Source organism: Marmota monax, unplaced genomic scaffold, assembly GCF_021218885.2.
Source record: "Marmota monax isolate L192 unplaced genomic scaffold, Marmota_monax_Labrador192_F-V1.1 WCK01_AAM20220418_F8-fsc00052, whole genome shotgun sequence".
In the NCBI taxonomy this organism is placed as follows: Eukaryota; Metazoa; Chordata; class Mammalia; order Rodentia; family Sciuridae; genus Marmota; species Marmota monax.
Genome location: NW_026693473.1, coordinates 10,923,869 through 10,940,017, shown reverse-complemented (window position 1 = coordinate 10,940,017; position 16,149 = coordinate 10,923,869). Strand labels below are relative to the sequence as shown.

The 16,149-nt window shown below is 41.7% G+C and overlaps 1 protein-coding gene across 2 annotated transcripts in view; it reads right to left on the bottom strand.

Annotated features, from left to right (window-relative positions):
* Atp13a4 (ATPase 13A4) overlaps positions 1–16,149 on the bottom strand; it is a 151,844-nt gene that overhangs the window by 49,567 nt on the left and 86,128 nt on the right. For both annotated transcript variants that reach the window (XM_046458111.2, XM_046458110.2), the window contains 4 exons: positions 14,180–14,356; positions 12,945–13,102; positions 12,137–12,325; positions 10,130–10,191 (listed from right to left, as the gene is read on the bottom strand). In XM_046458111.2, coding sequence (XP_046314067.1) covers positions 10,130–10,191; positions 12,137–12,325; positions 12,945–13,102; positions 14,180–14,356 — 586 coding nt within the window. The remainder of the gene's footprint in view (positions 1–10,129; positions 10,192–12,136; positions 12,326–12,944; positions 13,103–14,179; positions 14,357–16,149) is intronic.

Here is a 16,149-nt window from a genome sequence, read left to right as displayed (position 1 = left end):
GTTCCTATTACCTTCATTCTCCACAGGATTTCCTATGGAAAGGGGCCTCATGTGAAATCTATGGAGATACAACTCAAATGCCATGTGCAGAATTCTTTCACTAATTCAGCATGTGAGCTTTTGGATTCAGTCTTAGGCCCTCAAGGAGGGTATCCTCTGCAACCTTGTTGATCAGCCTCTGCTTTCATGTGCAGCAGGATAATTGGTTTGCAAAGCAGTATTTCAGATCCACAGGGTATTTGAAGGGCAGGAGTTTTTTCCTACATAGAGGCAAAATCTGCTTCTTGGAGCCAGTCGGAATTTACTTGCTGTCCCTCCTCCCCATGACAAATTCTTTCAAATTTGTGGATCAGTTCTGCTATCCCTTCCCCCAATCCAGCCTTCCTCTAGAGTTACAGAGAAACCTCTAGCTCTTCCTCCAATGCCAGTTTTCCCAGACCTCTCACCTTGATAGAGCTTCCTTCTTAGAAAGGTTTTATTTGTTGTAGTTCATCTTAAAATGTGGGCTCTAGAATAAGCCTATTATTTTGAATAATAGGGACACTGAATTTCCTGCTTCCTTTGTCACACTAAAGTTCAAATACTTCTTGGCTTATTATTGACTCTTTGGGTCCAACCCATTAATATGTGTCGAAAGAACAAGTTATCTCAGTGGTTTACAACATGCCCCAAGGTATTTTAGTAAATATCAAAAAGGAAGACATCACGAGCAATATTGTTGACACAGAAGCTTAAGCTCACACTGAAAAGTAAAGTACAGATCTGAAAAAGAAGATCTTGGTTTTATAGTGGCACATACTCTCATTATCAGTCTGTAATTCTGAGGATAAAATTCTGAGTGCCAGCAATCAGACTAGGCTCTGGTTAGCACACCAATTATGTAGAACTCTCTATTATTCCTGTTCTGATATTTTTATTTGAGTATTGATAATTTATCAAGCCCAGGTACCCTTTAATGACTTGATGTATCTGGCACATGGGTCCCACCCTTTTTGGAAAAGATGAGATTGAACAGAGATGAACTGATCTTTAACAAGAAGATGTCTGATAACCTATGAGTCAGTGACTGACTTCTTACCTAAAATTTCAATCTCTTTCCTTTTATGAAGACACAAATTGGTGTGAATATATTTTGTATACAACCAGAGATTTGAAAAATTGTGCTCTATATGTGTAATATGAATGGTAATGTATTCCACTGTCATATATAAATTTTAAAAATTAATTAAAAAATTAAAAAAGAAAATGCATAGGGAGAATAGACGATGTAGGTGATTTCTGTGATTTTGGGGGGGAGGGTCTTTTTTCTGATAACCGTGTTTTCTGTTTGCATTATATGGAACTTTTAAAGGAAAACCTACTTTAAAATAATGAAATCACCACTTCAAATTTTAAAAAACTCTTTCTTAACTAAATTTCATTAACTAAATTTGTCATTTTTTGTTTTTTATTTTAGATTGCTGTTTTTCTCATTTGTAGCCAAATTTGACCTTTTGGCAGGGAGGAAAGAATGAAGGGAGGGAATGAGGGAGGCAGGTTTAATTGATCAAGTGGTAGCTTTAAACTTTATATCAATTATTTTTATTTAAATGTAGTAGGTTACTTTTAGAAACTGAGATTTTCTTAAGTTTGGGAAATAAAATGATGTCAATTCACAAACAGGACATTCAAAAAACAGAAAATGTTTGGTTCCTTTGAATAAACATTTCCTATTCACCTACTATGCGCACTTGATTCACTGCTGCGACATTGGGGATACAAATATAAATGAGAAATAGATTGCTCTCAAGATGTGCACATATTTGAATAAATGTATACATTTTTGTAGAAACAGAGAGAAAAACACTTTGAATAAGGAACCCCAGTATATATTCAAATGCATCCTCTAGATAAAATGAAAAGTTCTTTAGAAAGTTTAACACCAGTAAAGGGTTCTTCTGTAGACTAAAGTGGTGAGAAGCACCAGAATAATTTTTTAAGTGAGAAAACAGACTTGTCTACAAATGGTATTTAAATATGATGATGTATTAACCACACGTAATTTAAAATATTTCATGGATAACATGCAAAAGAACCACAACCTACTATTTATGTATAAAATGCTTTATGATTTAGATTATGTTAGAGGAAAAATGCTTCCACTTTCATAAATGTCAAATGCATTTCATGTCTCCTGGGTTGAAATGGCAGGCAGAAAGGAAAACTCATAGTGGTCATAAGAGGACTGAAGGAGAGGGTTGTGCAGATCTTTCATACACAAAGTCCAAAACTGCCAAAAGGAGTCTTTCCTTGAAAAAACAAAAAGTGGAGAAAGGACTTAGGAGTTTCTAGAACCCAGAAGGAAGAGTTCCTGGAATCACAATACTAAGAAAAATAGGTACCAGGTAGGGACCCACAGATGCTCCTCTTCCTGAAATTCAGGGTACAAAAGTCAGTGTGTGTGCTCCTCCCACCCAGCACATTAAAAGGCTGCAGTTTGTACAAGGAATGCCACTTCCTTGCAGGACAGTGTCCTGGTACCATCCAGATTACTTATACTGGCCAACTAAGGTCAGGCCTCTAACAAATATGGTGAAAACTATATTTCAGGGGCCGGAGGGAGGGAAGATGGCGGCGAGGGGAGTGCATTACCCCCGTGTGCTGCTTCACTGTGTGGGAGTATGACAAGTCAGGACGGCTAAAGGATATCTTGTTAGGAATTTCCAGCAATAGTGGGGTGCGCCGGAACCTGGAGGAAGGATTTCCATCGCATGAGGATCGGCTACGGGGACTCAAATGCGAGAGGTTTGTCGCACGGAGGGTAACACTGCTTATTCAGCAAATCGCCCCGCGGCTAGAGTCTGCAAGGCGCGCTGGGATAGAGACGCAGGGTTACAGCGCTGCAGTTTCTGCCAGACGCGCAAGCACCGCACTCAGGGCTGAATTCTGGGTTCGAGACGGGGAAGGAAGCGGTCCATCTCGGTTCTCCACACCGGTCAGACCACAGAGGAGGCCAGCAGCCACCATGTTGGTAAACTGACGTCACCACACCTGTTTTTGACTGACCGCAGCTCATTCAGCCATAGAACAGGTAATTTCAGGCTGCAATTCGCCTGCGGCTTGCAGACAGATTGCTAGGGTTCAGCGCCTGGGGGCTTCTTAAAATCTGATCTTATCGGAGTGAACACGGAGCGCGGGGCGGCCAAGTCCCGGCTCCCGGAACCGTCCCGGAACCGCCCTGGCTCCGGGCTGCGGAGCCTGCGGAGGCTGCTTCTTGGACCCTGCTAATATCAGAGCAAACACGAAACACCAAGAAGCCGAATTCCAGCTCCCGGAACTGAGCCCGCGGGGGCTGCTTCTTGGAGCCTACACTTATAGGAGCTTACACCGAGCACGGAGCGGCCGAGTTCCGGCTCCCGGAACTTCCCTGGACCGGGGCTAGGAGCCCGCGGAAACTGTGTCTCGGTCCGGGTCCTGCTGAGGGCAGGTCAGGACTCACCCATTGCTTGGGTTGCCTGGCAAGGGGAACGAAATGCTGCCATTCGCATAGGATACCAACATGGCAGAGATCTGATGTCAGCAGAAAGCGGTGGAGGAGAGATCTTCATCAATACCAGCGGTGACATAAGCAGTTGGTCTCCTGGTAAGGGGGGTGAGGCTCAGTCACCCGAGTCTCCTCAATTTGTCCTCGAGCCGGAGGGAAGGAGCCGGGCCGCTGCCAGCCCCCGGAGCAGGCCCAGCGGCTCGCCAGCGTGGTGACCGCGTGACCCCAATTGGAGAGGGGGCGGAGCGGAGCCGCCACCCACACCCGCCAGGTGGGCAGACCCACGACCCAGTAGTACATGGGCGTGGTAGGAGGGGCAGGGCAGAGCCGCCCTTCGCGCTTGCAAGGTAAACAGACCTGTGACAGCCTGGCGGGTCAGGCCCAGTGGCCTGCCAGTGTGGTACACACGTCACCCCAACTCGAGTAGGGGCAGAGCAGATCCTTATCCCACGCCCGGATCAGGCCCTGCCGGTGTGGTGGTCACGTGACCCCAATTGGAGTGGGGGTGGAGCGGAACCGCCACCCGTGCCCGCAGGGTGAGCAGACCAGTGATCAACCTGCAGATCAGGCCCAGGGGTCCGCAGGCGTGGTAGGAGGGGCAGGGCAGATCCGCCGCCAGCGCCTTCAAGGTAGGCAGACCTACAACAGACCGGCGGATCAGGCCCAGGAGCCTGCCGGCGGGGTACAAACACCACCCTAATTGGAGTAGTGACAGAGCAGAGTCGCCTCCCTTGCCAGGAACAGACCCAGCATCCTGCAGGCGGGGTAGTCACGACACCCCAATTGGAGTAGGGGCAAAGCAGAGCCTCCACTCGTGCCCGAAAGGTGGGCAGATCTGCGACCGACCAGCAGGACAGGCCCAGTGGCCTGCTGGTACGACAGACACGACACCCCAATTGGAGTAGGGGCAGAACAGAGCCGCCACCAGCTCCCAGAACAGGCCCAGTGACCTGCCGGCGTGGTAGCCACGACACCCCAATTGGAATAAGGAGAGAGCAGAGCCGCCGCCCGTACCTGCAGGAAAGATACGCAAGCAGTATGAAAAGACAAGGAAAGAAAGGACCACAAGCAATGCAGGTCAACGCAACTTTAGAAGAGGTAACAGCTGCAGCAGATGGAATGTCAGATAAAGAATTCAGGATATACATGCTTCAGATGATCTGGAGTATCAAGGAAGACATTAAACAGCAAAATCAGACAATGAAAGATCACTTCGACAACGAATTACGCAAACAAATCCAGGAAGCAAAGGATCAACTATACAGGGAGATAGAGGTTATAAAAAACAAGCAATCAGAAATCCTAGAAATGCAGGAAGCAATAAACCAACTTAAAAACTCAATGGAGAATACTACCAGCAGAGTAGAACACTTAGAAGATAGAACATCAGACAATGAAGACAAAGTATTTCAACTGGAAAAGAACATAGACAGCTCAGCAAGACTGTTAAGAAACCATGAGCAGAACATCCAAGAAATATGGGATAACATTAAGAGACCAAACTTAAGAGTCATTGGGATACAGGAAGGTACAGAGCTCCAAACCAAAGGAATGAGCAGTCTATTCCATGAAATAATACAAGAAAACTTCCCAGACTTGAAGAATGAGACAGAATCCCAAATCCTAGAAGCCTACAGGACGCCGAATGTGCAAAATCATAAGAGATCCACACCTAGACACATTATAATGAAGATGCCCAACATACAGAATAAGGAGAGAATTTTAAAAGCTACAAGAGAAAGGAAGCAGATTACATTTAGGGGCAAGCCAATCAGGATAACAGCTGATCTTTCAACACAGACTCTGAAAGCTAGAAGATCCTGGAATAACATATTTCAAACACTGAAAGATAATGGGTTCCAACCAAGAATTGTGTATCCAGCGAAATTAAGCTTCAGGATGGAGAATGAAATTAAAACCTTCCACGATAAACAAAAGTTTAAAGAATTCGCAGCTAGAAAACCATCTCTTCAAAACATCCTAGCCAAAGTATTACAGGAAGAGGAAATGGAAAATAACAATGAAAACCAACAGTGGGAGGTAGGACAGTAAAGGGGGGGGGGGAACAATCAAAGAGGAAAACAAACAATGTTTAGTAACAGAAATAAACAAATATGGCTGGAAGAACAACCCATATCTCAATAATAACCCTAAATGTTAATGGCTTAAACTCACCAATTAAGAGACACAGGCTAGTAGAATGGATCACAAAACAAGACCCAACAATATGCTGCCTACAGGAGACGCATTTGATAGGAAAAGACATACATAGGCTGAAGGTGAAAGGTTGGGAAAAATCATATCACTCATATGGACTTCGGAAACAAGCAGGCGTGTCCATACTCATATCAAATAAAATAGATTTCAAGCCAAAGTTAATCAAAAGAGATAAAGAGGGACACTACATACTGCTTAAGGGAACCATACACCAACAAGACATAACAATCATAAATATTTATGCCCCAAACAATGGTGCAGCTATGTTCGTCAAACAAACTCTTCTCAAGTTCAAGAGTCTAATAGACCACCACACCATAATCATGGGAGACTTCAACACACCTCTCTCGCCACTGGACAGATCTTCCAAACAAAAGTTGAATAAGGAAACTATAGAACTCAATAACACTATTAATAACCTAGACCTAATTGACATATATAGAGTATACCACCCAACATCAAGCAGTTACACTTTTTTCTCAGCAGCACATGGATCCTTCTCAAAAATAGATCATATATTATGTCACAGGGCAACTCTTAGACAATATAAAGGAGTAGAGATATTACCATGCATCTTATCTGATCATAATGGAATGAAACTGAAAATCAACGATAAAAGAAGGAAGGAAAAAGCATACATCAATTGGAGAATGAACAATAGGTTACTGAATGATCAATGGGTTATAGAAGACATCAAGGAGGAAATTAAAAATTCTTAGAGATAAATGAAAACACAGACACAACATATCGGAATCTATGGGACACATTGAAAGCAGTTCTAAGAGGAAAATTCATTGCTTGGAGTTCATTCCTTAAAAAAAGAAAAAACCAACAAATAAATGATCTCATACTTCATCTCAAAATTCTAGAAAAAGAAGAGCAAAACAACAGCAAAAGAAGTAGAAGGCAAGAAATAATTAAAATCAGAGCTGAAATTAATGAAATCGAAACAAAAGAAACAATTGAAAAAATTGACAAAACTAAAAGTTGGTTCTTTGAAAAAATAAACAAAATCGACAGACCCTTAGCGATGCTAGTGAAGAGAAGAAGAGAGAGAACTCAAATTACTAGCATACGGGATGAAAAAGGCAATATCACAACAGACACTTCAGAAATACAGAAGATAATCAAAAACTATTTTGAATCCTTATACTCCAATAAATTAGAAGATAGTGAAGGCATAGATAAATTTCTTAAGTCATATGATCTGCCCAGATTGAGTCAGGAGGATATAGAAAACCTAAACAGACCAATATCAATTGAGGAGATAGAAGAAACCATCAAAAGACTACCAACTAAGAAAAGCCCAGGTCCCGATGGGTATACAGCAGAATTTTACAAAACCTTTAAAGAAGAACTAATACCAATACTTTTCAAGCTACTTCAGGAAATAGAAAAGGAGGGAGAACTTCCAAATTCATTCTATGAGGCCAACATCACCCTGATACCTAAACCAGACAAAGACACTTCAAAGAAAGAAAACTACAGACCAATATCTCTAATGAACCTAGATGCAAAAATCCTCAATAAAATTCTGGCGAATCGGATACAAAAACATATAAAAAAAATTGTACACCATGATCAAGTAGGATTCATCCCTGGGATGCAAGGCTGGTTCAATATACGGAAATCAATAAATGTTATTCACCACATCAATAGACTTAAAAATAAGAACCATATGATCATCTCGATAGATGCGGAAAAAGCATTTGACAAAGTACAGCATCCCTTTATGTTCAAAACTCTAGAAAAACTAGGGATAACAGGAACATACCTCAATATTGTAAAAGCAATCTATGCTAAGCCTCAGGCTAGCATTATTCTGAATGGAGAAAAACTGAAGGCATTCCCTCTAAAATCTGGAACAAGACAGGGATGCCCTCTCTCTCCACTTCTCTTCAACATAGTTCTCGAAACACTGGCCAGAGCAATTAGACAGACGAAAGAAATTAAAGGCATAAAAATAGGAAAAGAAGAAATTAAATTATCACTATTTGCAGATGATATGATTCTATATCTAGCAGACCCAAAAGGCTCTACAAAGAAACTATTAGAGCTAATAAATGAATTCAGCAAAGTGGCAGGATTTAAAATCAACACGCATAAATCAAAGGCATTCCTGTATATCAGCGACAAATCCTCTGAAATGGAAATGAGGACAACCACTCCATTCAAAATATCTTCAAAAAAAAATAAAATACTTGGGAATCAACCTAACAAAAGAGGTGAAAGACTTATACAATGAAAACTACAGAACCCTAAAGAGAGAAATAGAAGAAGATCTTAGAAGATGGAAAAATATACCCTGTTCATGGATAGGCAGAACTAACATCATCAAAATGGCGATATTACCAAAAGTTCTCTATAGGTTTAATGCAATGCCAATCAAAATCCCAATGGCATTTCTTGTAGAAATAGAGAAAGCAATCATGAAATTCATATGGAAAAATAAAAGACCCAGAATAGCAAAAACAATGCTAAGCAAGAAGTGTGAATCAGGCGGTATAGCGATACCAGACTTCAAACTATACTACAGAGCAATAGTAACAAAAACAGCATGGTACTGGTACCAAAACAGGCGTGTGGACCAATGGTACAGAATAGAGGACACAGAAACCAATCCACAAAACTACAACTATCTTATATTTGATAAAGGGGCTAAAAGCATGCAATGGAGGAAGGATAGCATCTTCAACAAATGGTGCTGGGAAAACTGGAAATCCATATGCAACAAAATGAAACTGAATCCCTTTCTCTCGCCATGCACAAAAGTGAATTCAAAATGGATCAAGGAACTTGATATCAAATCAGAGACGCGCCGTCTGATAGAAGAAAAAGTTGGCTACGATCTACAGTCGGTGGGGTCGGGCTCCAAATTCCTCAATAGGACACCCATAGCACAAAAGTTAATAACTAGAATCAACAAATGGGACTTACTCAAACTAAGAAGTTTTTTCTCAGCAAAAGAAACAATAAGAGAGGTAAATAGGGAGCCTACATCCTGGGAACAAATCTTTACTCCTCACACTTCAGATAGAGCCCTAATATCCAGAGTATACAAAGAACTCAAAATTAGACAATAAGAGAACAAACAACCCAATCAACAAATGGGCCAAGGACCTGAACAGACACTTCACAGAGGAGGACATACAGTCAATCAACAAGTACATGAAAAAATGCTCAACATCTCTAGCTGTCAGAGAAATGCAAATCAAAACCACCCTAAGATACCATCTCACTCCAGTAAGATTGGCAGCCATTAGGAAGTCAAACAACAACAAGTGCTGGCGAGGATGTGGGGAAAAGGGTACACTTGTACATTGCTGGTGGGACTGCAGATTGGTGCAGCCAATTTGGAAAGCAGTATGGAGATTTCTTGGAAAGCTGGGAATGGAGCCACCATTTGACCCAGCTATTCCCCTTCTTGGTCTATTCCCTAAAGACCTAAAAAGAGCATGCTACAGGGACACTGCTACATCGATGTTCATAGCAGCACAGTTCACAATAGCAAGACTGTGGAACCAACCTAGATGCCCTTCAATAGACGAATGGATAAAAAAAATGTGGCATTTATACACAATGGAGTATTACTCTGCATTAAAAAATGACAAAATCATAGAATTTACAGGGAAATGGATGGCATTAGAGCAGATTATGCTAAGTGAAGCTAGCCAATCCCTAAAAAACAAATGCCAAATGTCTTCTTTGATATAAGGAAAGTAACTAAGAACAGAGTAGGGACGAAGAACAGGAGAAGAAGATTAACATTTAACAGGGATGAGAGGTGGGAGGGAAAGGGAGAGAGAAGGTAAATTGCACGGTAATGGAAGGAGACCCTCAGGGTTATACAGTGGAGGGGGTAGAGAGAGAGGAGGGGAGGGGAGGGGAGAGGTGGGGAGGGGGGAGGGTGGATGATGGGAAAGGCAGCGGAGCACAACAGACACTAGTATGGCAATTTGTAAATCAATGGATGTGTAACTGATGTGAATCTGCAATCTGTGTATGGGGTGAAGGTGGGAGTTCATAACCCACTAGAATCAAAGTGTGGAATATGATATGTCAAGAAATTTGTAATGTTTTGAACAACCCACAATAAAAAATTAAAAAAAAAAAAAAAAAAAAAAACTATATTTCAGCAAGGATTTGCATGTGATATCCAGACCTCCGTTTTCTCTCCAGAGTTTGTGACGGCATGGTCTTGGGGAGGAAGTGGGGAAAATATTCATGTTTTAGGAAGGCCTGAAAGAACCCAAGAGGAGGAATTAAATGAATAGATGGCAACCACTATTGACCAAAGCCGAAACCCAAATGCCTCCATTAGGAGTTTCAAGAGTAAACATGCAATTCTGGAAAAAGAGAAATTGTAATGCACTAGTTGAAGGTACTCACCCATTCCTATCACAGGGTACCACTCCCCAGAGATCCAAGCCATCCCTTGTTAAGGTGCCTGTCTAAACAGAAACGAATACTCGGATTACTCTGAGATCCCGCTGGCCCCCAGTGAAGGCAGGTCAGGTTTTCTTTAATGGAGAAATACATGCCTCAAGCACATTATTGCAGAGTGCCATGATAAAGTGAGTATCTGGAGTCTTGGGCAAAAGCTTCGGTGGACTCAAATAAGTTGTGACAAACTGGCACTTGATCCCTGTGAACTTTTGTATCCTCCATAGTAAAAGGAAGAAAACTGTATGTCCGTTACATCCCTCAGAGGGCTATTTCGAAGATCTAATGGTAGACTGAATGGAGGGCAAGTCCTTGGGAAGACTGTAAGAACTCTAAGATGAGTCTCAGCTTTTATAGTAGAAGTTAAAAGTATGTCACCAGAAATAAGTGATGAAGTAGAATTTTTTACCTACAGGGCAATGTTTGTAAAATTACTCTGAAGAAATGGTTTGCTGTTTGACACCTAGTAGGTAAAAAAGTTTGTGTTGCTATTTTTCTCAGTACAGTATAATGTCTAAGAATTCAGACTAAGTCCAAATTCCATCTACAGGACAGGGAATACTACTTAATAGCTCTAAATATCAGAGCTCTTATCGGTAACATGATCAGCAGCACAAAGCCTTATAAAGATTAAATGAGATTATATGAAGTACTTAATTTAATACATAGCACTGTAGGTAGAGCTAATAAGGATGACAATGACTTACAATTATTGCCCTTTTTATTCAAATCCAGGTCACCATTATCTCTCCTACTCCTGTGTCTTTTTCCAAGTCCACTGATATGACCTCTTAAAAGAATGTTTCACCTCACAATGTTAGTTTGATCCACCAAATGATATTGAATGGTGGCAGAAGCCATGTCAACCTTTCATTTTGATATATCTTGGTGATTCCACTAACTGTAAAATACAGCTCCAATCCCATTAATTCTTCAGTGTCCTGTTTAGTGGTTGCAGAGTTTGAGGTTGGGAAGAGGAAAAAATTTCTCAAGATGGATGATGATGATGGTTTCAAAACAGTATGCTTGATGCCAGTGGATTATACACTCATAATGGTTAATGTGATAACCATTTATATTCTGTTTCTTATAGCACAATAAAAGAAATGAATTAAAAGGAAAGACGTCAATGGCAGTAAGGAAGGCCTTCAATGGCTCCATGCTGCAAAAGACCATGTAAAAATGCCTTAGGTACGTGGTCCACAGTCTCTTCCAGTAACTATGTCCTGTCATACCCTCTTGCAGTCCTACTGCCATGCCTTGGCCCATATTCATGGGTTTATGATACCCTTCATTTCCATCTTGTCTTCAATCCATCTCCCCCTCCCCAGCTTATGTGTGTATAAACTGTGCAAATAAACTAAGCCTTCAAGAGGAGGTGGGATAAGAGGCTGATTGGAAATAACTGGCAAATAACCAAGAAAAATTTTAAGCAATAAACTACAGGGAAGAGCACAAAATTAGGGTTTGCCATAGGGCTTTATGGTAATCAAGCCTTATAGTAAAACATATTTAAATAAGCTCTTTCTTTTTTATTCATTCATTAATTGAATAAATATTTATTGAACATTGACTATATTGCCGGGCAATGTTCTAAGCATTAGAGATAAAGCAGTAGTCACAGCAAACGGCTTAAATTTTGGATTTTTATATGAAGATTTTGACCCCAAGGGAAATAATCCTATTTTAGTTCATTTTTTTTTCATAAAATAATGAAGCTGTAAGGACCCAAAAGACTCATCTGTTCAGTACCGACTCCCCTCTTCCTAAACGCCAGATTCTGAAAGCTCCAAGAGACGTATGTGACCTTTTCCAGGTCGCATACCCATCCAGAGGTAAAATGAAGTCAGGTACCCATAGCCTGTGTTTCCTGCCTCAGAAAAGAATAGAAGCCCCTCTCCTTGATGACCATGAAGATAAAAACAGTGATAAGGGAGAGGAGGGGGCACGTACCTTGTCAAAGCAGACAAGGTTCAACTGTCCACACACATTGATCCTCTGCGGGCTAATGCAGAAAATACCTCTCTTCTTCAGCCTCCTCTGGGCATAGATAATGCCCGTGGTCAGGGCAGCAGGCAAGGCAGGAGGGACTGCGATGGTGACCACGTCAAGGGCTTTCTTGACCACCTCCTCAGGAGACTCCTGGAAGATAGATAGCCATTCTTTAGCTACTATGGACAATTCAGCAATGAACAACTTGGTGCAAATGACTTTTGCCCTTGTTTATTATTTTTACTTCTTTAGGTGGAATTCTGAGAAATGGTATCAGTGGGTCAAAGGACATGACCATGTTTATGGTTCTCAATATCTTTTTCCAAAGTGCAATGAAAAAGCTCATAATGATTCATGCTGCTAACAGCAATGCGCCAGTTTACTATGACCTCACCAACACTGGGAAGCTGATTTTATTGAAAATCCCTCATTTAATAGCTACAAACTACTACTTTATTGAAATGAATATGTTGAAAATGAAAAAAAAATGGTGTAAAGAAAAGAAGGAAAAGCGTGCAAGAGTAGAAGCATGTTGGTGTTTCAATAAGTAAATTGTTTTATCACACAATCCCACAGGACCCAACAATTATCATGGAACTTAGTGATCAATTGTTTCCACTGGGGAACTGGGGGCCTGTAAGCATGTTGCAGAGTGTGGCTTTGTTTCCCAGGCTTGTAAACTACAACCTTGAATAAGGTCAACATGTAGAACATAAAACACACAGAAAAGAGTGAGTGTGTATCTCTAACAAAAGAGCAAAGAGCTTACCCCACTGAGCACATAGACACACAGAGTATAGATCATGCCAATAGTGGCCGTCCCTACAAGGCACAGTAGAAATCTGATGGCATCCCTGTAGAGCTTAAAATTCATTGGCTTGGGGTAAAGAATGGATCTCACGAGGTCCCCCTTTGCAGTGTTGAATCCTGAAATGGCAAACACACATCTCACTTTTTTGGGGAGGACACATCCAACTGCTGATGCTCTTCCAAACCTCAACATGGCCTTTATTTTTCCTCTAGAGACATTTAGATAGTGCTTAAATCCAATGGTAGTGGAATGGTAATTGGGGAAACACATAATTGCTAGAATGGAAATATGTTACCTGTCTCAGAGCCCATTCTCTCTCTGGCCTTCCTTCCCTCGATTTCCAATGTCAATGCATTCCAAACCCAAGAAGCCACATACTGGGGGGGGGAGGGGGCGGGGGCAGAGCACAGTTTTTCCAAATACAATTTTATTTTAAAGAATGCCTCATGAGTGTGTGTGTGTATAAATGTACACTCACACACACACATGCATATATACACACCCTTCACTTGAATTAAAATTAAATGGTCCAATAAATACTGATGAACTCCCTTTTCTAATAATTTTCAGTGTTAAGCTTTCAGTTTTTAACCTTACATAAACTTGAGACTTTGGTTAGAAGACCTGAATTTCAAGACCAGCTCTGTCAGTTTCTGGCTGTGTTATTTTTTCAAAGCTCACTTGAATTGTGTAGACTCAGAATGTTCATGCACAAAGTGTGGTGGTGCGGGGGCGGGGGGGGGGGGAGCAGCTACTCTGCTGCTTTGAGGTGTGAAAATAGTTTATAAACTGCAAAGCTCATAGTGATTACTGTCATCAGTATTATTGTTATTACTAAAATGCAAATGCCATAGTTAAATTAGCAAATTGGCATTTAAAATACATAGATTTACATATACTGGGTGTGTTATCTAAAAACTGATCCTCACCTCGCAAATTTAAGGCATTAGATAAACTGAATAGAAATATTTCATTAAAAGTAACAACACAAGCCAGGCTCAATGGCGTGCACTAGTAACACCAGCAATTTGAGAGGCTGAGGCAAGAGAATCTCAAGTTCAAGGCTGCCTCAGCCAATTAGTAAGACCTTGTCTCAAAATCAAAAAGGTCGGGGATGTATGACTCAATGGTAACAGCACCCCTGGGTTCAATCCCCAGTCCTGGGGGAAAAATCATGGAGTAGGGATGCTAACCAGTCTGCAGCACCACTGCTCTCACAGTCCCTGAAGTCGAGCACGCTGCTTTGGCCTGGATGACCTCTGTTCCACAGAAGAGGATGTGCCGTTTGTAATCTGCTTCACTTTGCAATTTCCAGGGCACCAAGCTGTCTGTCTTGAGCAATGGAGTTTTGGTGACCGGGATACTTTCTCCTACAGAAAACAAGCTTCTCATAGTGAGGTGGGACATCTTCACCCACGTAAATCACACCTTCAGTCACTTATCACCCCCCACACACTTGCTGTGAGCCAACCTGTGGCAGACACAACCCCAGGTATTGGAGACATGAGAAAAACGTAGTACTTATTAAGAGATCTCTAGTTTAGAGTGGGAGACAGACATGTAAATAAATAAGCATTGTGTCCTAACATAAATATTATTGGTATTGCCAATCAAACATGGATGGTATAAGAGTCTAGAAATACCTGATTAGGGAAAAGCACGCTGTGCAATCTAGAGTGCAGAGTACCGGGATAAAAAGGCCATGAAGGCCACGTAGGAGCTAAACAGGATCCCAAAGATAACATAGTTAAGTGCCCAAACATTTTTCTGGAGGCACTGGTGGGTGAAGGAGGATGGAGAGATGGTGAACTTCGGAGAGTAGTACCCTAAGACAGCATACTCTTGTTTTCTGTAGGAGCCCACAGTATGGGGGAGGAGTTGAAGTCTGGTGCAGTTGGGGGCTGGACATCCAGCTAGGAAATAATCACAGGAGTGCCGGGGGCAGCGGATGAGTTCTGAACCATGGCAGTTGGCAGTGGGAATAGAAAGGTAGAACTGGGTTCAAGAAGTCAGGAAGTAAGAAGCTACAAACATTGAGGGAATTTTTACATAGGCAGGCCACAGGGACAGAGGACTTTAAAACAGCTTCCTAAATCCTGACTTTGGAGATGAGCAGAGGGCAGCATTATTCATCAAAGTAGGGATTGCAGAAGAAGAGGAAGAATTGCCTTTGGTCCACCATGAGTTGGAACTACCTGTAGAAAATAACCCTGTTGAGATGCCGTGTGTGCAGTTAGATATTTATTTGGATCTGAAGTTCTGATGGGAGGTCTTGTCTAGAGGTATTTAGTCAGAGCTCATAGGCATAAAAATGAAAGCACAAAAAGAAACAAGATTACTTAAGAGTCAAGCGTAGAGTGAGAAGAGGAAGGACCAGGACTCACTTCTGAGCAACACTAACACTTGAGACAGAGGAAGAGAAGCAGCTGAGCAGGTGCGGTTGGTGGTAGAAGAATCCGGAGAGAGAGCAGTGCCTTCGAAAGTTGGGGAGAAGAGAGTTTTTAGAAGCAGAGATGGTCAAAAGAGTCAACTTCATTGGAGAGGTCAGTAAGAGGGGAAACTTAAAAGAATCCTTTGGATTTGTCAATGAGATATTGTCAAGGAGTACCAATGTGGTGGGAGGAGCCGACTACAGTGGGGTGAGATGAGGAATGAAGATGTGACAGCAACTGTGACTATTCCGAGGAATGAGCTCCGAACGTCTTCTGCTGGTCTTAGCAGAGTGAGCAGAATCAAGTCAGAGTTACGTTCTCATATGCAAGGATGGCTTTCATAGGAAAATAGTACCTGGCACTGCAAAAGTCCCTGCACTTAGGGATTTTTTAATGAATTATAGATTCTTGAGGGGAAAAAAGCAAACAAACCCTGACCTGCCATGATCTGGCAGATCCTTTATTTGTGTAAGTTCACAAAGGAGAGGGGGATGTGTTCTTGTTGCCATTTCATGCCTTTCTGTCCTCCGTGGGAGCAATGGATTTGATATGACCTTTAATAGGAACTACAATATGTCATGAGCTTTCCCTGACCCCTATTTCATCTCTGAGAAAGACTTTATGGTTCTTTTTTATCTTACAGAAATGTTAGCACAACATGTCATTATTATGTTACACGGTGAGAAATCAAAGCAGTGCCCACTGGAGCAAGTTACTTCTCTCTGGACCTC